The following is a 22,205-nucleotide window of genomic DNA, read 5'->3' on the forward strand; positions in this document are numbered from 1 at the left end:
GGCCTTGATCCCCCCCACCCCGAGTCCAGCCGCCCCCACTGGCCAGGACGACAGCTGTGATTTTTCAGTTGGTTTTATTGCGAGGGGGTGTATGGAGGGGGGAGAGGGCTGTCCCCTCAGGGAACCTCTCAGCTGGGGTGGGGTGGGGGGGGGTCCCTGGCCTGGGCGCTCGAGCTCTCTGCTTGGCCTCCACAGATGGTTCTCCAAAAGGGCTTACTCTATGACACCGGGGTGTGAGGGAGGCCACCCGGCCCTGGGCTCCCCTGCCACCCCCCCTCAGGAGGGGGGGTCCTGAGACATTTGGGGGGCTGACGGGCTCGGGGGGAGGGGTGATGAATAGTATCCTGTAGAAACAATGATGAAAGTTGCCTTCTTAAAAAGCTTCCCTTTAAAAAAAAAAAAGAAAAAAAAAAAGACAAGACGGGGTCTGTCACAGAGCAAAGGGGCACAGGGAGACGGGCCAGCAGCTGGAGGGGGGGGGGAGCAGGGGCACCCCTCACCTTGGGCTTTGATGGGGGAGGGTCTCGGCTTGACAGAGCGTCTATTTACAGGGTCCCACGCTAGGCATTGCATATGCGAGAGGGCGTTGGGGTGAGGGTGCCCTGGCCTCTGGCAACACGGTCTCCCCAGCCCTGGCCCCCGTCCGTGGCCTGTGGCTCGGTCAGTACCGGGCCTTTGGGGAGCCAGGGGCTGGGGGGAGGCGGGTGCCAGCCCCCAGATTACAGTCAGTGCCTTTGAATAAAAAGAGGGGTGCCTGGGGGAATATAAGGCCCTGGAGGTGGGGCCCCGCCACCCACCTCGACGGGGTTGACCTGTCCCAGATGGCGGCTCCTTGGTGGCCACAAGGAAGGGCGGCCATGCTGGAGGGCGGGGAGCCCCAAAGTGGGCGAGGGGCGAGGGCAGGGGGCGGGGGGGGGGGGGGACTGGATTGCTCTAGCTGGTTGGAAGGCCAGCCCTCTCTCGGGCCCATCCCTGAGCTGGGGAGTCAGTAAGGAGGGTCCCCGCAGACACGGGTGGCCATCGTATGGCTGGCAGGTGATGAGACACCTCCGAATCAGAACCAAAACGGGACAGAATGGGAGGGGGGTGGGGGTGGGGGACACGGCAGAAACACAAAAAAACCCCACGGTCCTGCCTGCAAGGCAAGCCCCCGGGTCAAAGCACGAATACCTCAGAAGACCTCGCCCCCGTGCCTTCCTGACCCCTCTCACCTCGGGGAACAGAAGTGGATTCTGCATCTGCGGTGGGTTTTTTTTTTTATTATTTTGTACAAAAATAAATTGACTTTTAGGAATTTCTTTTTGCTCTCTCTCTCGCTCGCTCTCTCTCGCTCGCTCTCTTTTATTTTTTATTTTTTATTTTTTTTGTCTTTTCGACTTTTCATAGAAGTTGGTTGCAACTTGTAAACATGTTTTTAAATTAAGAATTAAGATAAAGTATAGTACCCGTTCTGTTACAAAGTGCCAAGACTTCTATTTGTGGTTGGTTGTCTTTTTTTTGTGTGTTTTTTGTGGTTTTTTGTTTTTTTTTCCTTTCATTTTGTAAAATGTTGTCTTTATTGCTTTTGTGACACGAGAACGTCTGGACTCTTCTCCCCTCCTCCCTGCCACCTCGAGACCCTGGGCTCCCTCCGCTCTGGCCTCGTCCACCCCACACTGTTGCTTTGCTCCTCTGAGGAAAGTATATTTTATATATATATATCTATATATATCTATATATAAATTTTGTTTTTAAGGAGGAAAAGAAAAAAAAAATCTAAAAAGTGCTTTAAAAACTTGGGAGAGGGCTAAGGGGAGGGTAAAGACAAAAATGTTTTGAATCTCCAAACGTCTCGTGGGGTCTGGGTGGGCTGGGTCGGGGAGCACGGCCTGGGGGGGGGGGTGGCGGGGCGCCCTGAGCGGCGGTCCGAGGGGGGGGTCCGCCAGGGTGTAAGTGCCGTGAAGGGAGGCGGCGGCAGCCCCCCCCCCCCCAGGGAGCCACCCTGGCGCCCCCTCCCCCGACTCCCCTCTCCGGGCCTGGAAATAAATAGATTTGTGTCACAGCGGCCAGGACACATACAGGACCACAGGCAGGAGTGGGAGGCAGGGAGGTGGGGGGGGGGGAGACCCCCACTTAGTAAGTGCCCTGAGGAAGGAGGGTGGGGGTGGGGACAGGGTGCATTTTAACGTCCACTCACAGCGGACAGAGATCATTTAAGGTCTTGTCTGAAAGACTCATAGAAACCAGCGAGGGGATGAAAACAAAAGCCCACCCCAGTGCCCCAGCCCCCGCGGCCACCCTCACCCCCACCTGGCGCCTGGGGCCCTGACCAGGCCTCAGATGGGACCCCAGACTCCATGCTGGGTGTGCCCCGCGGCGGGGGGGGGGGGGGGCGGCGGGGGGCTCAGAATCTAGATGTCCCACAAAAACCCCAAACCGAGCCCCGAAACCCGTCGGCGGGGTGGGGGTACGGGGAGCCGGAGCGGGGGCGAGGGTCCCCGCGGAGGGAGAGAACATCATGAAGGAGAAAAATCTCAGAAAAGCACTACCCTAGATTCTGTGGCGCCTCATATATATATATCTGTATATATATATATAGATATAGATATCTGTATATAGATAGATTTTCTTTTTTTGTGTTTTTGGGGGGGTGGTGGGTGATTTTCTCTCTCTCTCTCTCTCTCTCTGTCTCTCTCTCTCTCTCTCTCTCGGGTTTCTGTTTTCTCTTTTTGGTTTTCAGGCAAGTCCGGCCGCGAAGCTGCCGTCGGCGGTGGCCCCGGCGCCCCCGTCGCCTCCCCCTCCGCCGGCACCCGCTACATTCAACCTGCTCAGGCCGTCAGCGCCGGCCTCGTCCTCGTCCTCGTCCTCGTCCTTAAAGTGCTTCTCCTGGCCGTTGCGCCGGCCGTCGGGGGAGCCGGGCGGGGCCGCGGCGCCGGGCGGGGCGGCGGCCCCCGGGGAGGGGTCGGGCCCCCCGAGCGCCCCGCCCCGCACGCGGGGCTTGCGGCCGCGGCGCGAGGGGACGCCGTTGCAGCCGTCCTTCTTGAGGTGTCTGTGCAGGTGGTCGGAGCGCACGAAGGTCTTGCAGCAACTGTCACACTGGTAGGGGCGCAGGCCGGTGTGCACGCGCATGTGGTTCTTCAGGTCGTAGTTGTGCGCGAAGGCCGCCCCGCACTGCTGACACAGGTACGGCTTCTCGCCCGTGTGCTTCCTCATGTGCACCTTGAGCTTGTCCTGCCTGTGGGCGGGGCGGAGGGGGGGTGGTCAGCGGGCGCCGGCACCACCCCGAGCCCCGCGGGCCACGGCCGGAGACGTGGGCCCTCCGCGCAGGGGTGGGGACAAGCCCGGGAATACCGGGGCACCCGGGGCCGTGGGCCCGAGACGTGGGCCCTCCGTGCCCGAGGAGGGACAAGCCCGGGAATACCGGGGCACCCAGGGCCGTGGGCCCGAGACGTGGGCCCGAGATGTGGGCCCTCCGCGCTGGGGAAGCGACACCCACAGGGGCTGGAAAACGCCTTGCACTCCCCCCCCCACCCCCGCCACCGCTCAAATGGCAGAATCTCTCCGAACCCCTTTTCTCTTATCCATAGAAGGAGGGAAATAATGGGGCTTCCCTCTGGGGGTTCTGCCTGTGGCACCTGCATTCATTCACAACACTAGGCATTTACTGAGTGCCTGCTGAATACCAGACCCTGTTTCCGGTGCTGGAAAATACTACAGGGCATGAGGCAACACGCCAGGGTGTTTGGTAACAGAGAGGGTGGCCAGCTGTCCTGGTCTCTAAGACCGAAAGTCCTGCATTCTGGGACAGAGGGTCTCCACCCCACAGCCCCCAGTCTCCGTCAACTCCCCCAGCACCTCCGTCTTTCTCTGCTCTGGCCGCGCTGGATTCCTGGCTGTCACTACAACAGGCTGAGCACAAGCCTACTTCAGGACCTTTGCACATGCTGTTCCTGCTGCCTGGAGCACTTTTTAAGCGGACCTTCGTATCTGACTTCCAGCTCAGACGTCACTTCCTCAGACAGGCCCCTCCCCACCTCGCACTCCACCCAACCCACCCCGCGTCCCTCAGGCCACCACCTCTCACTCTCGTTTGTGTGCCAGTTTCCTTGTTCCTCATCTGTCTGCCTGCCTGCCCATCTCGCCCCCCAGGGAACGGTGCGGAGCCAGCCAAGCTGGCCAACGGATCAGCCCTAAAGCAACGACAGTCCGGGTGCTGCTCTGTCTCACACAGCAGCCACGGCTCTCACACGCGGCCCGAACCCTCGCGACGTGGCCTGTCCAAGCGGAGATGGGCCACCAAGTCCAAAAGGCGCCCCAGATCTTGAAGGCTTCGTTCGCGTAACGTGTCCCGCAAACTGGCTCGCTTAGAGCTCTGTACGCCGATGACACGTTGAACGCAAGAAAAATGGACGTCACACACGACTCGAGTTACTGTCACCTGTTCCTTTCGCTTTTTAAAAAATGCGCCTACCGGAAGATGTCAAATCACAGAGGTGACTCACGTGATCGCTGGGTTGGCCTCCAGCCGTGGGAGAGGATTCCTGCCTGGAATCCACAGGGCAGGGGCAGAGACCTGGGTCTCCGGAACCCTGGCCACATTCTGACCCGTTCCTTGCTGCGGCCTCTTGCACCCTACGGCTCAGCCATCCTGGGCCTCTCACTGTTCACACCTACCACAATGCTCAGTGCCGGGACCGACAAACTCCTATGCATCCGTCAAAGCCCCATCTCAAATGTCCCTCCTCCTCCAGGAAGCCTTTCCCACTCCTCAGAGACTTGTTCTCCCCAGGCTCTTCTAGCCCCAGGTCCCTACCTCTGGCACCACCCACAGAGCTCTAACCCTTTCAAGCCTCCCTATTGCCCTGAGGTTCAAGGCCTGGCCCTTTGCAACCAGACCCCTGCCTCTTCTCCAGCCTTAAAATCCCACGTGAGTCAACAGAACTCGGGACACAGTGAACTCCTCGTTCCCTGGACCGCCCGGGTCTCTTAGCCCCGAGGGAGCGCCCTTCCCTCCACCTCCTCAGAGTCTACGAACACGGTCTCCCGCTTGTCCCGTCCAGATCCCAGCGCGGGCCAGGTCCAGAGGGGACAGCAGGGACTCCGACTGAGGAGCAGAGAGACTCCTCCAGTTAAGGCTCAGAGAGGCAAAGCGACCTGTCCCAGGCTGCACAGCGGGCCAGGGGCTGCCCGGTGGTGGGGTGGGGGTGGAAGCAGCCTGTTTCGTCACCCCGAGCCCCGGTCCGGGTAATTATAGCCCCGGCTGCCACAGGCCCCGCTTACTCAACTCTCTAGTGTGACTCACAGGGGCCCCTGGGCTCCCTGGCCTGGAGGAAGGCGTGGGGGCTGGGGCCCTGGGTTGGGGGCAAACAGGAGCCAGGTGGGCACGTGGGGGTAGAGGCCCGGCCTGGTGTGGCGCTCCCTGCCTCAGTTTCCCCGCCTGGTAAACAGGATCAGCCTGAGTCAGGGTGGGGTAGCCAGGAGAACTCCGGTTCAGAATGAAGCCACCTGAGGCCTGTCATTAGGGGTGTGGGACCGGGGCGGGGGGGCGGGGGGGAGTGTCAGGGGAGCCCCAGGCCCCTTCTCACCCTGCTCACCTCTCCAGATCCTGGCTTACTGGGCCTCTACAAAGCTGCCCCTCCTGGGCCCAGAGACCCTGAGGGCACGGCCCACAGCCACCTTACGACCCCTGTCTGGAGGAAGAGGCAGCCCCCGAGACTAACAGCGCCCCAATCTCACCAAATGGGGGGGGGCAGGCCCCCAACTAGATTCCTACCTCCCAGCTGGCACCCTTTACCCCCTGCTTAGGGTCCCGAGCCCTGCAGTCTGGGCCACACCCTCTCCTCCTGGCCTGGTGGGGAAGGGGCCGGGGGTCAGCCCCTAGATCCTGTCCCCATGGGGCAGGGCCGGGAAGCTGGGACAATGGCCTCTTTCTTCAGCCTGGGTGGGCGTGGCTGGGGGAACCCCAGGGCGGGTGGGGGTAGGGGGTGATGCTGAGTCACCCAGCCTGGCCAGGCCCCTGCACGCCAGCCCCCCGCGCCCCCCCCCCCCCCCCCGCCGCCGGCTGGCCCACAGGGCCCAGCCAGCCAGCTCTGGACTCTTAAGACCCAATCACAAATTCCCCTAGCCTGGCCTCCAACTCCTCCTGCCTAGGGACCAAACCCCGTGGCTCCCATGTCCATTTCCCTCCTGCTGCCGCCGCGACCCCCAAGCTGAACTGGCCTCAGGGCCTTTGCAGTGGCGCTGCCCTCCTCGGGGACTCAGCTCTCTGTTTAAAACAGCCGCCGCCCCCTCCCTGGTTCTCTGCTCCCAACTTGCGTTCTCAACTCGGTGGTTTTAGCTCACACGCGCCCCATGGCCCGCACGGGGATTCTGGCGTGCCTCTCCACTCCTGGGTCCCCCGGGGCCTAGGACAGGGCCTGGCACCCAGCAGGTGCTCCGTAAGTGCTGGCCGAGTAGAGCGAGTCCCCCGGGGCTCCTGGGAGACTCAGGGAGGCAGCCCGGCTCCCCCCGCCCTACGGCAAACGTAGGGCCTCCAGTCCGGAGGAGAAGAACGCCCCCCACCCCCGACTCCCGGGCCTTCCCTCGAGCCTGAGCCTCCCGTGGTCCGGCCCCGAGGCCTATGGGCTCAGCCTGGGGAGTGCCCGAGCCCTCCCCCGCCCGAGACAGAGAAAGCACCATCCCTGGAGGGGACAGCGGTGCTGCGGGGGGGGGGGGGGGGGGGGGGGGGGCGGGGGTCCCGGCGTGCCCGCTGCTCCCCGCCCCGCGGCGCACCGGCTCACCTGGTGAATCGGACTTTGCAGATGTTGCACTCATAGGGCTTCTCTCCGGTGTGGGTCCGGATGTGCCGCGGCAGCTTGCCGGCGCCCTGGATGACCTTCTCGCAGATGGGGCACTTCTGGAAGGCCTTGGCCCGGATCTTCTTTTCCACCTTCTGCGACCAGGCCGGGTAAACATCCCCGTCGTGGGCGCCGCTGAAGTACTTCAGGTAGTAGTCCACGACGCCCTTGTCGTCCGCCCGCGACTCGTCGTCGCTGTCCCCCGCCGCCGCCGCCGCCCCCGCCCGGCCCACCGATGACATCATCTGCTGCAGCAGCGTGCTGGCCGCCAGCCCATCCGCGTCGGGCCCGTCCCCGTCCCCGTCCTCGGCCGCGCCCGACAGGAAGCCCGGAGAGTCGCCCGGCTCGGGGGCCGCCTCCGACAGCGAGGCCGCTTCCTCCTCCCCACCCCGGCCGTAGTGGCCGTTCTGCGTGGCGGTGGCCGGCGGGGCCACGGGCGGCGGGAAGAGGCCCCCGGCAGGGGCGTCCTCGTCCCGCTCCGGCCACAGGCCCGGGTTGCTGTCGCCCTCGTCCGCGTCCCCGGCCGAGGGCCGCTCGGCCGGCGGCCCCGGCCCGTAGAAGTCCAAGCCATTGCAGTCGCCGGCGGCCACGGCGGCCACGGCCGCGGCCACGGCCTCCTTGGTGGCGTCCAAGTCCTCGTCGGACGTGCCGAAAGCAGACCAGGGGAAGGCGGCGGTGGGGGGCAGGCTGTTCATGGGGTTGCTCTGGAAGAATTCGAGGTACTCCTTGGCCCGGAGGAGGTTCCGCTGGTCGGTCTGATCCACGAGGTCCAGCTGCCCGGCGTCGGCGCCCGCGTCGGCCGCCAGGATCTGCCGGTCGAGGAGGTCGGCGCAGACGTGGCTCACGGCGGGGATCTCCAGCAGGCGGGCGGCGCTGAGGATGTCGCCCACGTTGGCCGTGCTGACGGTGAGCGTGGCCGTGTAGGCGAAGTCCATGAGGGCCGTGAGGGCCTCGGCGCTGACGAAGTCGATCTCATACACGTTCTGCTGGTCCACCACGGCGCCCGACGTGAACAGCTTCTTGAAGTACTGGCTGCAGGCCGCCAGCACCGAGCGGTGCGTGGGGAACTCCCGGCCCTCCACCAGGATCACCACGTCGCACAGCAGGCCCTGCGTCCGCTGCTCGTTGAGTCCGCTCAGGATGTCGCTGCTGTGGTCAGGGAACGGGATCCCGATGGGGCCGTCCACACCGCCGGCCATCTTCCGCGCCGAGACCTGCAGCGCCAGGTGGGGGGGGGGGAAGGGAGGGAGGGAGTAGTGATCGTGAGGGTGCGGGGTGGTGGGCGCACCGGCCGGGGCTGGGGACCCCCGGAAGGCGGCGCCCCCTCCCCACCCCCAGCCTCAGTTTCCCAGCTGTGCACCAGGGCAGGCGGACGTACAGTGCTGCCTTATCAACGGGCAAAACCCACGCCGGGGGCTCGAGCGACAGATCCTGACACCCCCCCCCCCGTTCCACCAGAGGGCCCCCTAGAGTGCCCGGCCAAGGGATGATTTGAGGCGGTACGGGAGCACACAGTAGGCGCTCGATAAATGCCTTGCTTCCTGAGGAATCTGAGTGCTGGCTTCTGCCCGCACCGTCTCTAGGAGGCGGTGATGCAAGGCACCCACTGTGCGCTGTCATATGCCCGAGCCCCCGGCAGTCCCTGCAGGCGGCACCGTCTGCCCTGTGGAGGTGAGAAAACAGGGCTCCGGGTGGAGAACCACGCCCACGGCCCCTCAGCCGTACCCTGACTCAAACCTAGGATGTGTGACCCGGGGGACAACCCGGTCGTCAGTCCCTGCCTGGCCCCTGGGCCTCTCTGACCTCCCAGCGAGGCTCCGAGTCAGGAGGAAAGGGTAAGGCCAAGACCCAGGGACCAGGCTGTGGGCGTGCCCTGGAGGGGCGGAGCCAGTGGCCACACGACAAGCCACTTCCCGCGCCTCGCGGAGCCCCCAGCACGGAGCCCCCAGGACGACGCAGCTCAGCTTGGCCCAGGCACAGCAGAGAGTCACGGGAGGGGGGTGGGGGGGGGGCGGGGGGACGACTGCCTGAGGCTCCTTTTCCCTGCCCACCCAGGCTGAACCCCCAGAAGAGAAGTAGGGGCTTTCTGTCCACCTCATGCCCACCCGGCTCCTCCCCAACTCTTGGCCACCCTGTTCGGCCCAGGGCCTCAGTCTCCCCATCTGTCGAATGGACAGAGAGGCCTTTGGAAAAGCTGGCGGTAGTGGTGGGGGACACTCCGTCTGTCCTGCCCCTCTCCCCCACTCCCTTTTTCCGCCTTCCCCTGGGCTGTGACTCATCCACCCACTCGGGCGCTTGTGCAACCCTCTGGCTCCTGTCCCCACCCCTCCACCCTCTCTGGGGAGCCCCCAGCTGCCCCAAGCCACCCAACACAACCCACGTTCCTCCGGTTGCCCAGCTCTCAGGACTGAGCCCCCAGACATCTCCCGGGAGGGGGGCCGCGCCTTCCTTGGCCTAAGGGCCTCGGGACCCCCAGCCCCCCGGGCAGAGCACGAGCAGCCCAACCCAGCTCCAACCCACATCCCTCCCGCCTCGAGTGGACCAGCCTGGCAAGGGACCCCGGGTTGGTCTGGCCCGACCCAAGGCCACGCCAGGACTGTCCCGACCCGGGGCCGCCCTGGGAGCAGGGCCCCGGCCCTGGGGCTCACACAGAGGCCTTTGTGTGGCCACTCGGGCCGGCACTACACTTCCCAGGACGCCTCTCTCTGCGGCCCGCCCTCTTTCCCGCTGACCACACCAGCTGCTCGGCTCCCCCCTCTGTTCCGCCAGCCTGTGGTGGGGCCGGGGGGGGGGGGGGGGGAGGCTCAGATGTGGCTGTTGGGAGCAGGAGATGGGGGGGGGGGAACGCCCGACCCCATCTGAGGCCCAGCCACGGAAGCCTCGGAGGAGCCCCTGTGGCGGCTCCCACCCCCTGCCACCATCTGCCGTCTGGCCCCAGGCCCCAGGGAGCAAGTGGGCAGATGGGCTCCGGATCAGACTGGCCTCGGCCCTCCTCACCCCCTTCTGATCCGGGCCACCGAGGCCTCAAGATGGCCACCCTGGCCCCGCTTGCCATCCCCCCCCCCCCCCCCCCCCCGGTGCCTCAAGGTCCGGACCTGCAATGGTTCAGAGGATTCAGGAGCACCTCCCCCCCCACCCCCGCCCCCCCAGGCTGCCCCACCCCTGCCTTCCCACAGGCACCGCGCCTGCCGGGCAAGGGGGCTGGCGCAGCCCGGCCCGAAGTATGAAGATGCTCGGGCTCCGGTTTGCAGCCGGCTGGGGGAGCAGGCACCGGGCGCCGGCCCGGGCCCTGGGTCTGGGTCTCCACCAGCCAGGCGAGCCTGCAGCGTGGCGCGGCCCGTAGGTCCAAAGGCCACGTCTCTGTCCCCTCCAGCCAGGGCCTCTGTTTCCCCCACGAAATCCTAAGAGACCCCCCCCCCCCCCACCAGCAAGCCCTTGCCTCATCCCTCAGCCTGGAAACTAAACTGGGTCTGCAGACAACCTGGCCCACACCCTCCCGCCACCTGCGTGCCACACCCCAGGCCACTGCCCCCACCCCTTGGGGCCCCTCCCTCTAAGGCAGAGGCAGAAAACCCTGCGCGGGTCAGGCGGGCGACCCGGCAGTTACAAGGCACCTGTTTGCTGAACACCCACTGTGCGCCACGGCATCTTCTCGCCAGGACAGCCGTGTGGCCTCCTGCACCCTAAGAGGCCCGGCCGGCACCTGACACCCAGTAGGTGCCCCCACGCCAGGTGGCTGCCCCGGTCAGGACGACCCAATGAAACGTCTCTCCTGCAGGAAGCCCCACCCCCACGCCGGCCAGGTCCCCACCCTCCAGGGCCAGGGTCCTCACAGCTCGGGCCCACACCCACCCAGCCCATCTTTCATCAGAGCCCCGCCCCCGCCTCCATGGGATTTCCGGGGCGCTCGGTGCTGACTCGGCGGCGGCCGAGGGGCAGGCCTCAGCAGGCTCCCCCCCTCCCCCCACCCCCGCCGCCGGCGCACAGTAGGGGCGCAGCAAACCGGATGAACCAAAGACCACAGAGCTATGCGCGGAGTGAGCCCACACCCAGCCCCGCCCACCCGGCTGGCGCGCTCCCCCGGTCCCACCTCTGAGCTAACCTAGGGTCATTTATTTGCTGCACGGTTTCCAAGGCGGCAGAACCCGGGCCTGTCGGGAGCCCTCCCCGGGGCCTCCCGTGTGCCCTGGACGATTGGGGGCTAACTGGCACCTCGTTTCATCCTTCTCGCTGTAAGCCCAGGGCTTTACAGAACGAGGAGAGGCTCAGAGAGGTGAGGAGGCCTGGGCAAGGGCACACAGCAGACCAGTGGCCAGGCCGGGGACCCAGCGCCAGGTCAGGAGTGCCCCCGCCTGGCCCCAGGAGCAGCAGGTGTGGCAAGGGCATCCTGAGCGCGGAGAACAGGACAGGCAAAGGCCGGGAGGTGGGCGCCCCGGAGAGGGACAGGGGGAGGAGGCCCTATTTACCGTGCTTCCCAAGGTCAGGGGCAAGGTGAGGGTTGGGGCGGGCCTCCTCCTTCTCCCCCCTCCCCAGACTCGTCGGGAGGGAGAGGGGGTGGCCAGCAGGGGGTGGGCAGGTAACTGCCACCTGCTGTCTTCCTGGAAGAGGGGGCGAGGGGGGGTTGCTTAATGAGCGGTTGAGGCCTGTCTATCCCCCACGCCCCGGCCCCGACACAGAGTAGAACAGGAAACCAAAGAAGGGACCTCTGACACCTACTATGTGCCGTGCACAGCAGTCCGGGCCCAAATCCCAGGTCCTCCACTTCCAGGCTGTAGGACACTGGGCAAGAGGCAGGGCCTCTCTGTGCCTCAGTTTCCTCGGAGGTCATGACAAGTGCCAAGGGGACTGGGGCTGCTTGAGGCCCAGGGTCCCGGCCCCACCTATTCAGCAAACTCTGCCTGAGGACCTACTGTGTGCCGGCATGCGTCCCCAAAGGCCCAGTGAGGCTGCTTACTGACCCCCCCCCCGGGCCTCCTTGCGGATGGGGGGATTCTGAACTTAACCTCCGAATGTGACTCCAGGAATTCAGCCCCCTCCCCACCTACTGCGTGTCAAGGAAGTATGTGGTGAGGCCCCAGGAGGAAGCCAGGGGCGAGGAGCCCTCACCTGGAGGGGAAAACCAGACCCAGAGAGGGTGGGTGGCCGGCCCAAGGTCACACAGCAAGTCTGGTGCCCAGGTGCGGTCGCCAGGCCCACGCCCAGCCGCCCCCGCCCCCTCCCAGGCCAGCGGCCTGTGTTGCAAGGTTGGTCCCAACGGGTAACCCCGCCCTGACCTGGTGCCAATCCCTGCCTGGCCCGGTCCCCGGCCTGGGGTTTAATGGGACAGGAATGCAGCGTCCCGATTAGGGAGTGGGGGGCACCAACGGCCCAGGGTGGCTGCCGGGCTGCCAGCCCGCCTGTCCTCACAGGCCTCCAGCCAGGCCAGACACCAGCAAGCAGGCCCTCGGCCATTTTATGTGTCCATTTATTGCCCTAAATGGGGAGGGGCTTCCTGCCCAGGCCTTAAAGGGCCAGAGGCAGGAAGGCTGCAGGCCGGTGGGAAGTTGGGGGGCGGGGGGTGCTTCGAGGAGGTCACGGGGATCCCATCTGACCCCCAACTCGTGGGTGGGGCTGAGGCTCACCCTATTCCCACGCTCTCGAGGGCTGTCGCGGGTCAGGAAGTAACAGCCCTGACACCAGTCACCGGCTTCCAAGAGGAAGCCCCGGGAAGCCAGAGCCACTCGTGGGGAGTTAGAAGGAATGAGCTTCCCATCACCTGGGGGTAAGCAAAGCCAGGCTTCACAGATTCCCAGCACGGTCTAGCCCACCCTTGCTCAGGCTGGACCTGCTTGGACAAAATGCCCAGAAGGGGCCTGGCTGGCCTCTCGAAGCTGTCCTCTCTTTCGTCCAGACCTCTCCCTCCCTCCCCCGAGGCCTGCTTGTTACCAGGAGGTGCCTGCACCTCCCACCCCCCGCCCCCCGCCCCCAGCCCGGGCAGGTGGATCGCTAAGCCTGGAGGGCCCAGACGAGGGGGAGCCTGGCCCGTTGGGGCCTTGTGTCCTGTGCCCACAAACCCGCCAGCTCCCTCCCATCAAACACATCCTGATGGGAGGTGGGACGGGGCCTTGTTTTCCAGTTAAACCAGAAAGGCGTGGGTGGGGACACTTCCACCGAGTGGCCGCTCACAGCCTGCTGGGGGGACAGATGGAGGGGCCAGTCCTTTGGCCAGGCCCTTCACAAGCGCCAGATTCTCAGCAGGGCCCCTTCCGCGCTTTGGGGCTCCGCTCAGGACTTGGGCCCCGAGGGCAGGCGCTGCTCCTCAACAGGCCCGACCCTGATCTCGACAGGGGTCCTCACAGGTCTGTAATCACTGCCCCACTTTACGGGTCAGGAAACTGAGGCTCAGAGAGGGGAAGTGACTCGCCCAGGGTCACACAGCAGAGCTCACTTTGAACACAAGCCCACTGGCTCTGTACTGCCCGACTGGTCCTTCCCAGGCTCCTCCCCCCTCCTCCACACTGCCCCCAGGTACCAGCAAGGGACGGAACCCCCTACCCTGGAGGCCTTGGGGCCGAGGACAGCTTATTCTCACGCCCCCTCAGAGCTGCCTCTGCCTCAGAAAAGGGAGAGGTTTGCCTGAGGTCACAGAGGGAGCCCGGGGCAGGACTGGAGTCCTGCTGACATCTGTGAACTCAGGACAGGGGGGCCCTAACCCCTGGTCACCAGGGATGCAGCACTCTCCCAGGCCCTGACACCGCACCACAGTCGCTCAGCCAAGTCTCCTGGGGAATCAGGGACTAAACCCTCAGGACCACAGGTTTGGGCTGATGGCGAGACTGAGGCTGGCAGAGGGGCGGTGACCTCCCCAAGGAGACCTCAGGTGGAGGTGAGGGCCGGGCTGGGACTGGACCACACTGGCCCCCACCCAAGCCTGTTCCTCTGGTCCCCACTGCCCAGGGCTGTTGCAGGGCGGTTTATGGTCCATCAGGTGCCTGGAGCACAAGGTGACAGGTGAGGGGGTTCTGCATGTCTCAAGTGGCGGGGCTGGCGACACACTCCGGCAGAATCCCCGTTGCGCCCTGAGTTGACCTAGGTGCTCCCACCGTGAGGGAGGGCAGGAAAGAGGACACAGGTAGGACCACCCAGGGAGAACCCTGTAACCCCAATTTACAGCGGGGGACACCCAGGCTCCAAAAGGCCAAGGGGCTTGTCCAAGGTCACACAGCAGCTAGTGGGTCATTCGAAACCCCGGCAGACCTCGGGCCAGCTCTGCTGCAGAGGGGCTGGCCCTGAGTCTCAGCTTTAGCGAGGTGACCTCAGTCATCTTGGGTATAATGGGTCATAAAACCCAGAGCCCTGCCCGTCTCCAGGGGCCAAGGGGCCAAGGTGCGGGACCGTGGCTCAGAGAGGGCAGGAAAGGCCTTAGCGAGCCATAAAAGTGCCTGCCACAGAAGGCTGGGGAGGCGAGAGGACAAGGGGCTCATGCTGTGTGACCTTGGGCACCTGGCTGGCCCTCTCTGAGCCTCGCTGTCCTCTTTGGACACAGGGTTTCATAAGCCCCAGGAAGTCTCCATTTGGCCTACAAATGCCGGCTCTCAGCCCCCAGGCCCCCAGGAAGAGAAGTGGGTGGGTGCCCCTCAGCTGAGAGGAGACTCGTCTTGTGAGTCAGGAGGCAGGACCATGAGGGTCAGACCCAGGCCCAGCTAGGTGACCTTGGGCTGCTCTCTGCTCCCCCCCTGGGCCTCAGTCTCCCCCTGCCCAACACGGCACCTGCTCCGAGGGTTGCTGTAAGCCACCCCCCCTGCCTGCCCCGGGTCCCCACACGCGTGTCTAGCCTCCCCTCCCAGCCTTGGTTTCCTCCTGTGGCAGAGGGGACTGCCACCAGCCTGACCCAGCTATAGGTCAGAGGGCCCCAAGGAAGAGAAAGGAAGGGAAAAGCAAACACGCGTACTTGCTACGGCCTCAGGAACCTTCCCCACTGGATGAGACCCGGCTCTGCCAGGCCTCAGTCTCCCACACAGAGGAAAGGGCGCATCAGCTCCCTGCGGCCACCCCCTGCTGCTTCTCCTAGGGCCTGTGCTGAGAGTTTCTCGTGGCTCCCGGCCCGGGCCAGGGTGCTGACTGGCCACCACGCAGCCAATCAGAACTGAATAATAAATACCCCCCCAAAGTGACCCTCGAATTAAAATTTCAGTGTCCCCGTTGGCTCCTCTTTCCCTCATTAGGCATGCGGATCTCAGGCCTCCGCTCTTCCAGTCACCGGCTCCTGCCCCCCCTTCTCCCCTAGGCTCCCGTCTCCACAGCGATGGCTGGCGGTAAACAGAGCCCCGAGCCCAGCCGACAAGTGCCAGGCCCGGTGCGCTCTAGGGGCCCCAGCGGGGGTGGCCCCCAGGGGAAAATGCCCCCTGCACGGAGCCGGGCCTGGACTCCCCGGACCTCTCCCAAGACCAGCTCTGCCAATAGGAAGTGATCGGCTGGTCCTGCGGAGGGCCCCCCCAGTGTGGGAGCGGCACACTCAGGGTTACGCCCTGGCCGTGTTGTGGTGGTGGGGAGGGGGGGGGGGGCGCTGACATGGAATCCCGGATGCCCTCTCCAGCCGGCCCTGCTCCCGGAGGCAGCTGGCAGGGGGAGGGGGTGCGTAGTAAACGAAGCCTGCCACCCATGGGTGAACCAGGTGGGCACACCCGGGGAAGGGGCACCGGCACCTCTCTCACTTCCGCCGCCCAGCTTGGGGGGGTGGGGGGAGGAGTTGTCTGCCTCCCCTGCCGGCTCACTCCACTGCTGGCTGCATTCCCCAAACATTTAGTGGGCGCCCACTGGGTGCCCCAGCCAGGTCGGACAGCAGTCTCTTGCTGCGGTCCACCGGGCTCCCCAGCCAGCAGTGCCACCCAGAACCCGCAAAGGCCTGTGCCCGGGGGAGGGGGGGGGGTGCACCGGCCCCGGCGCTCAGTTCAGGCCCCTGCCTGGTTCCAGGCCCGGGACTGGGGGAGGGGGCTGGTTCCCAAGCCAGGGAGGGAGGAAGGGCGAGGGAGGGGGCCGGATCCCACCAGCTCACCCCCTCCTCTGCCGGGACTCAGGGTTCGCACGTGGTGGTGGCGTCAAGGGGAAGGAGGGGGGGGTCTGAGCCAGAGGAGACGGGGTCACGCGCTTTGGGGGCGCGGGCGGGAGGAGAGGGGTGCTCTCCGCCCCCTCCCCCGGGGCCGGAGCCGCGCGGCCGCGCGGGCGGGGCAAGGGGCCAGGCCTGTCCCCCCACCCAAGGCTGAGTCAGGCCCGGGCGGGGGCAGGAAGCGGCCCCCTCCCCCGCCCCGGCCGCAGCGCGCGGCCCCCGCCCCGGCCCGCGGGCCCCCGCCGCACCGCCCGCGTGGGGGGCTCCTACCTCCTTCCCGGGGCAGCGGCGAGGGGGCCCGGCCCCGGCGGCGGCGGTGGCGGCGGCTGCGGCTGGGCTGGCTCCCTCCGAGGGGCCGGGAGGCGGCAGTGAGCCTGGCCCCGCGCCACCCCCCGCCGCCGGCGGCCAATCCCCACCCGGGCTGGGGGGAGGGCGATGCAAATTACCCCGGATCTGGGTCCGCCCGCCCGCCTCCCCCACGCCCGGGCCCGGCCTGCACTAGGCCGCGCATCCCCGGGCTCGCTTGCGCCGCGCGGCCGCTGGGGCCGCCGCCCTCCCCGGGGAGCGCCGGGTGGGTGACCCCCCCCCCTACCGGGGCGGGGGGCCGAGGGGAGGGGGGCTGGGGACGGTTACACAACCAGGCGGGGAGGGGCCCCGGGGCGGGGAGGGGGCCGGCCCGCGGGCCGCGCAGCCGGAAGCCGGGGACCGCCACCGGCCCCCGGCGAGGGGAGCCCGGCTTCAGGCCCCGCCTCCGGGCCGGCTCGGCCCGCCCCCGCGCCGCGCCGCGCGATCGGTCCGCGCCCATTGGTTCGCCGGCCCGCCGCTCACCGCCCCTCCTCCGCACCGCCCCTACCCGCGGACCGCGGCGGGCCGCCGGCGCGAGGCACCCTGGGACTTGTAGTCCCAGCCGCCTGCCACCTGCCACTCGCAAGCGGTGGGGGGACTACGGCGTCCAGAAGCCCCCGCGGCCGCGCCCGCCCACCGGGACACTCCACCCCTTCCCCCTCCTTTGCAAAGCCCCCCTCCCTGTTTTTTCAGCCCCCTCCCCCCCCATCCCCCATGGAGCTCAATCCTGGCCAACTCCAACGTATGCACGCAGCACCGAATAGGCCCCCGGGGGGCGAAAGCACCCCCAGTACCTAGCTGCAAACTTAGCACGCGACGCGCCCCCCTATCTCCCCACGCCGGTTCCCCCCCACCCTCAATGCGGCCCCGCTTCCCCTCCCCCGCTCCCCGCGCGTCTGGGATCCCCGAAAAGCCATGCACTGGGGCGCGGGGGGGGGGGGGCTGGGGCATAAGCCCATGCACTTCGCCCCCAATCCCCCTTCCCGGGCGGCGCCCCCTCCCCGCGCTCGGGATCCAGGGCGCTCCCAGCCTCCGGGCAGCTGCCAACCACCCCCTCCTCTGAAACTTGCGGAACGTCCGCGGCTTCCCGGATCTCCCCTTCCCGAGAGGGCAGAGGTGGGCGCAGCGCCCCCGGCCCGTCCCCGCCCTGCACCCCGTGCGGGGGGCCGCGCCGGGCGCTGACTTACCTCGCGCGGCCGGGCCGGGGCCGGGCCGGGCCGGGGCGCGAGGGGCCGGGGCCCGGAGTTGGGACTGGGCTCCTCGGCCGCTCGCCTCCGGGGTCCGCGTCTCTCGCTCTCCGCCTCTCGCGCTCTCCACTCGTCGCTCCCTCGCTCCGGCGGCGGCGGCGGCGTCACTGCCCCTACAGTAACTGTACAGTACAGCCAAAGCCCCGTATGATGCTCGCGACTCCCTTCCTGGTTTCTCCGAGGGCAAGAGGGGTCCTCCCTTGTCTTAAAGGTGCCGCAGCCGCCGGCCCCCCCCCCACGCCCAGCCCGCCCCCCCCACCCCGGCCTCGGAGGCCAGAACAGGCTCGGCAGGTCCCCTCTTGCCACGTCTCTGCCCTCCCGTGGGGCTTCGCCCGCTGCGCCGGGGAGACCGGGCTGTTATTAGGTTTTGTCAAGTTGGTGGGGGGGGGGTCCAACCCGCCCCCGGCGCGCCCCCCCTCCTCTGACCTCTCCGCCCCGCTGCGCGGCGCCGTGCCAGCTTGCCAGCTTATCTGGCCCCAGAGCTCCCCGGGGCGCGGGGGGAGCGGGCCCCCCGGGGTGGAGGGGGGTGGGGGCCTCCAGATAAACAGGCCCCCAGCCTCTGCGCAGGGGCGGGTGCGGGGGGGCGCGGGCTTTGCCCCCGACGCCCGGGGCGTGGCAGGATGGCAGCGGGGGCGGGGAGGGCTGTGCGCACTGCGAGGACCGACGCGGGCGTGGGTCGCGGCGGCCTGGGCCGCTGGGGGTAGGGGGGGGGCGAGGGAGCGGGGACCCCGGGCCAGGCGCCGGCCCTCCCGGGGCCTCAGTTTGCCCCGCCGCAGAAGGGACCCGGGGGCGGGTTTTCGACTGACGGCTTGGGTCCGCTGGGCTCCCGGGTCCCTAAATGAAACAGCCAACCTGCCTGCCCGCGATTATATAAAAGAGTCGCCTCCGCCCGCTGCGCCAGGGGCGTAGCGGGGGAAGGGGTTGGCGAGGGGCGGGCTGGGCGGTTGTTTTCCCGGCTTTCCGAGTTCCCCCACCCAACTGCGGGCCGCTGGGCTGGACGGGGACCGGGCCCCGGACGTCTGGGTCCTGCGGGCCGCTCGCTCAAGGGTCTGCGTGGCTCCGGAGGGGCAGAGATGGGGAGTGGGGAGGCGTTGGCTCAGCCCGACTTTTTTCCCTGTCCATTTCTCCCACTTCCTCCCCGGTCGTGGGAGAGGTCCGGCGGGGCACGGGGGAGGGGGAGGAGGGGCCGCGCGGTGAGAACGGCCTGACCCGGCCCGGCCGGCTGCCCGCTGCACACAGTAGGCGCCTGGGGAGGGCCGGCCGGTGCGATCAGCCGCGCGAGGGGCTCTGGGCCTCAGTTTCCCCTTCCTCCTTCCCTCGGACGGAGAGGGCTGGCACCTGCTTTATAGCCGCCTTTTACCGAGCGCCTCTCGAGTGGCTGGCTCTGTCCCGGGTCCTGTTTACCTCCATTCTAACATCCAATCGCGTTATAATCATTATTATTTACTGTTATCATCATTATCACCACCATTACCGGCCCTGCCATGGGTGAAGCGGACGGGGTCTGTCCTTCTCGGACTTCAAAGCTTCCCACCGCCCCTGGTACTTTATTGCTTCTTCGCCCAACATATTAAAGGCGCCTTTCAACTCCCAAACGGGTTGAATCGGCTTTTGTAATAATAATTTGGCTTCTAGGGGAAACCCGGGAGGCCCCCAGAGGGGAAGTGCCAGCCCCAGGACTGAAACCAGCCCCTAGTAGGTAGGAAGGGACTGAGGGAGGGGCCGTGTGGGTCCCGGTGAGGGTGGAACCCAGGGACTTTGCTCTAACGACCCTGCCTGGGATATAAGCCCGTTTTCCTTCCTTAAACCAGCCTGCCATCAGCCTTAGGACAGAAGGGCCAGGCAGAAACACAACTTGCAGGTCTCAGGGCTGTGCCTGGACTCCTGCAGATAACTGGAGCTCGGGCCTTGCTCCTCAATGGCCTCACCCCCTTCCCCACAAGCTCCACCCTCCGGGTGACTCAGTTTCCCCTCCTGTACCATGCAGCCCTGAATATCCTGCACCGTTTTTCCACAGGGGATAAACCGCTTCAGGAGGGGCAGGGAATGAATATAGGCGCGTACAGAGATTGGCATTGAAGCTAAACTTCATTATGCCCTGAGAAGGAGGAGTTACATAATTTCCATCTTACATATGACAAAACTGAGGCCCAGAGAGGGGCAAGGGGCCAGGGCGTCAAATCCAGCATTCCACCTGACTCTGGACCCTGCAAGAAGGGCTGGGGGTGGCTCCTCCAAGGATGTGCCGGGCTGGCATACCCCGCCCCACCCCTCCATGCTCACTCCAGTCCCTGCAGTGAAAACAGGAAGGGAGGCAAAGCTTTGTCCTGACCCCCATTCCTCAGACCCTACTCCCTCCCCTCCCCCCACATTACCCAGGTAGATACTATTTTTAGAGTTCATAGAGCATAAGAGATTGAGTTACTGTGTGACCTTGGGCAGGTTACTTAACCTCTCTGATCCTCAGCGTCCTTTAGAAAATAATGACCCGGACATCCTAGGGTTGTAAACAGGGGAGAGACAAGGTGGCACGGGTAACGATCTTCAACAGCACAGTGTGGCGGAAGTCGTTAGTACAGCCTAGATGTCATTCTGTCGGTGTTATTGCTCCTCTTGGGCCACACCCCCCTCCCGTTCCTGGCCAGGGCAGCGCTGGATTGAAACCCACCTTTCAGAGCTGAAACATCCACACGCACTCATAGCGTTTGTTACTTCATCGGCAGAACCCCCACCCCCGTCAGAGGCTTCTTGGGGCGTGTCAACCTGACCAGCTCTGTCTTAGCCACAGAGCAATACGAAAATTGACAAATAGCGGGCACTTGTCTCCAAACTAACTCGTTCCGGGGTCGGTGGTAACGTCAGTCAGCTCTGCTTTTCTGACTTCTGTCTCCGCCTGCGATGTCGGTCCCCCTGTGCAGCATCGATTGTCAACCCTGAGGTACGGGATGATGACGCCGAGACCCGGAGGAGGAGAAGTTGAATAATTTCCCAAAGACGCACAGCGAGGCGTTGGGTGGACGTGAATTCAGGTTGCGTTGGCTAGGCTGCAAATTTGTAGATTTTGAGCAGGTAATTCTTGTCACCATGAGCGGGGATAGCTTCTGGGGGATGCTCTCAGGAGGATGGGGAGCAGGGCCAGAGACCTTCTGTTCACTGTCTTTGATCTTCTGAATCCCGTACCACGCGTATATTATTGTTTTAAGTATTCTCTACGCCCCGCGGGGGGCTCGAACTCAAAACCCCGAGATCAACAGTCACATGCTCTACCGACTTAGCCGGCCAGGCGCCCCAATGCATACATTATTTGCCATGAAATTTAAAATATCTTTCAAGTAACATTCCTTAACTTTGGTGCTTCAGAGAACACCATCAAGGGAGTGAAAGAAACACCCACCGAAGGGGAGAGAAAGAAGCTTCGCAAATCACAGATACGATAAGGGCCGACTGGTCGGAACCTACAAAGAAATCTGAAACTCGACACTAAAGGCAAAGTGACCAAATTGTTTCGACCGGGCGAAGGATTTTAACAGCCGTTTCTCCAAAAGAGATACATAAACGGACCATAAAGTTCATGAAAAGTTGCCCAACATCATTAGTCATCAGGGAAATGCAAATCAAAACCACGATGAAACACCACCTCACCCCTGCTGGGATGGGGAGAGTGAAAAAGGTCGGTAACAAGTGTCGATGGGATTGGGGAGAGGCCGGAACCCCCGCCCCCCTGCCACCAGCACCACGAGTGGTGGGAACGCACAGCGGCACAGCTGTGGCACTTCTTCCAGAAGTTAACGGGGGACCCTACGTGTGTATCCAAGAGAAATGACAGCATCTGGCCCACACAGCAACTTGTGCGCGAAAATCCGCCAACAGCGTTGCTTGTAACAGCCCCAAACTCAACACCGTCCAGACGTCCGTCGACTCATGGATGCGTAAACACAACGTGTCCATCTATACACGCGCACGTCACTCGGGTGTGTCCCCCGCGCACGCGCACATCCCGCGGCCGCGAGCAGGAGCGAGGCGCCCGCCGCCCCGCGGACGGTCCCCGAGCACACGACGCTCAGGGAGGGGACCCGACACGAGAGGCCACGCGGGGTGGGAGTCCGCGGGTGTGAAACGTCCAGAACGGGTTCATCCACGGACGGGAAGGGGGCTCGTGGGGGCCGGGGAGAGACAGTGACTGCCAAGGGGGAACGGGGTTTCCTTTAGGGGTGATGAAAATGTTCTAAGATTAGATTGAAAACCACTGACTTCTAGACTCTAAAGAGTGAATATTGGGGTACGTGGATTGTGGACTTTTTTGTTAATTAATTAATTTATTTTTTATTGTATTTTTAATTTTTTTTAACGTTTATTTATTTTTGGGACAGAGAGACAGAGCATGAACGGGGGAGGGGCAGAGAGAGAGGGAGACACAGAACCGGAAGCAGGCTCCAGGCTCCGAGCCATCAGCCCAGAGCCCGACGCGGGGCTCGAATTCACGGACCGCGAGATCGTGACCTGGCTGAAGTCGGACGCTCAACCGACTGAGCCACCCAGGCGCCCCAATTGCGGACTTTTAAAACGCAAAGCAACGCCAGTATTCACGGCAGCGTTACTCACAACACCAAAATGTGGAAACCACCGAATGACCCAGCGATAGGCGAATGGATTAACACGGTGCAGTCCATCCACACCCTGGAATATTACTCGGCCTTAAAAAGTCAGGACGTC

The 22,205-nt window shown here is 64.9% G+C and overlaps 1 protein-coding gene across 2 annotated transcripts; it reads right to left on the reverse strand.

The window, feature by feature from the left end:
- Window positions 1-2,638: 2,638 nt before the first annotated feature.
- ZBTB7A (zinc finger and BTB domain containing 7A) lies at window positions 2,639-17,903 on the reverse strand. Of its 2 annotated transcripts, none has more exons than XM_047095029.1 (3): window positions 17,433-17,903; window positions 6,759-8,029; window positions 2,639-3,214 (listed from the first exon to the last, which is right to left on the reverse strand). In XM_047095029.1, the coding sequence occupies exons 2-3, from the start codon at window positions 8,012-8,014 to the stop codon at window positions 2,716-2,718; spliced, it is 1,755 nt and encodes a 584-aa protein (XP_046950985.1). In that variant the 5' UTR covers window positions 8,015-8,029; window positions 17,433-17,903; the 3' UTR covers window positions 2,639-2,715. The 2 variants fall into 2 exon arrangements, with proteins under 2 accessions (XP_046950985.1, XP_046950986.1); XM_047095030.1 differs by lacking the exon at window positions 17,433-17,903 and adding an exon at window positions 16,171-16,337.
- Between the last annotated feature and the right edge of the window lie 4,302 nt (window positions 17,904-22,205).

Source organism: Lynx rufus, unplaced genomic scaffold (genome assembly GCF_022079265.1).
Source record: "Lynx rufus isolate CCGP_SWC_20201006 ecotype Redwood Valley unplaced genomic scaffold, mLynRuf1.p SCAF_4, whole genome shotgun sequence".
Taxonomy (NCBI): Eukaryota; Metazoa; Chordata; class Mammalia; order Carnivora; family Felidae; genus Lynx; species Lynx rufus.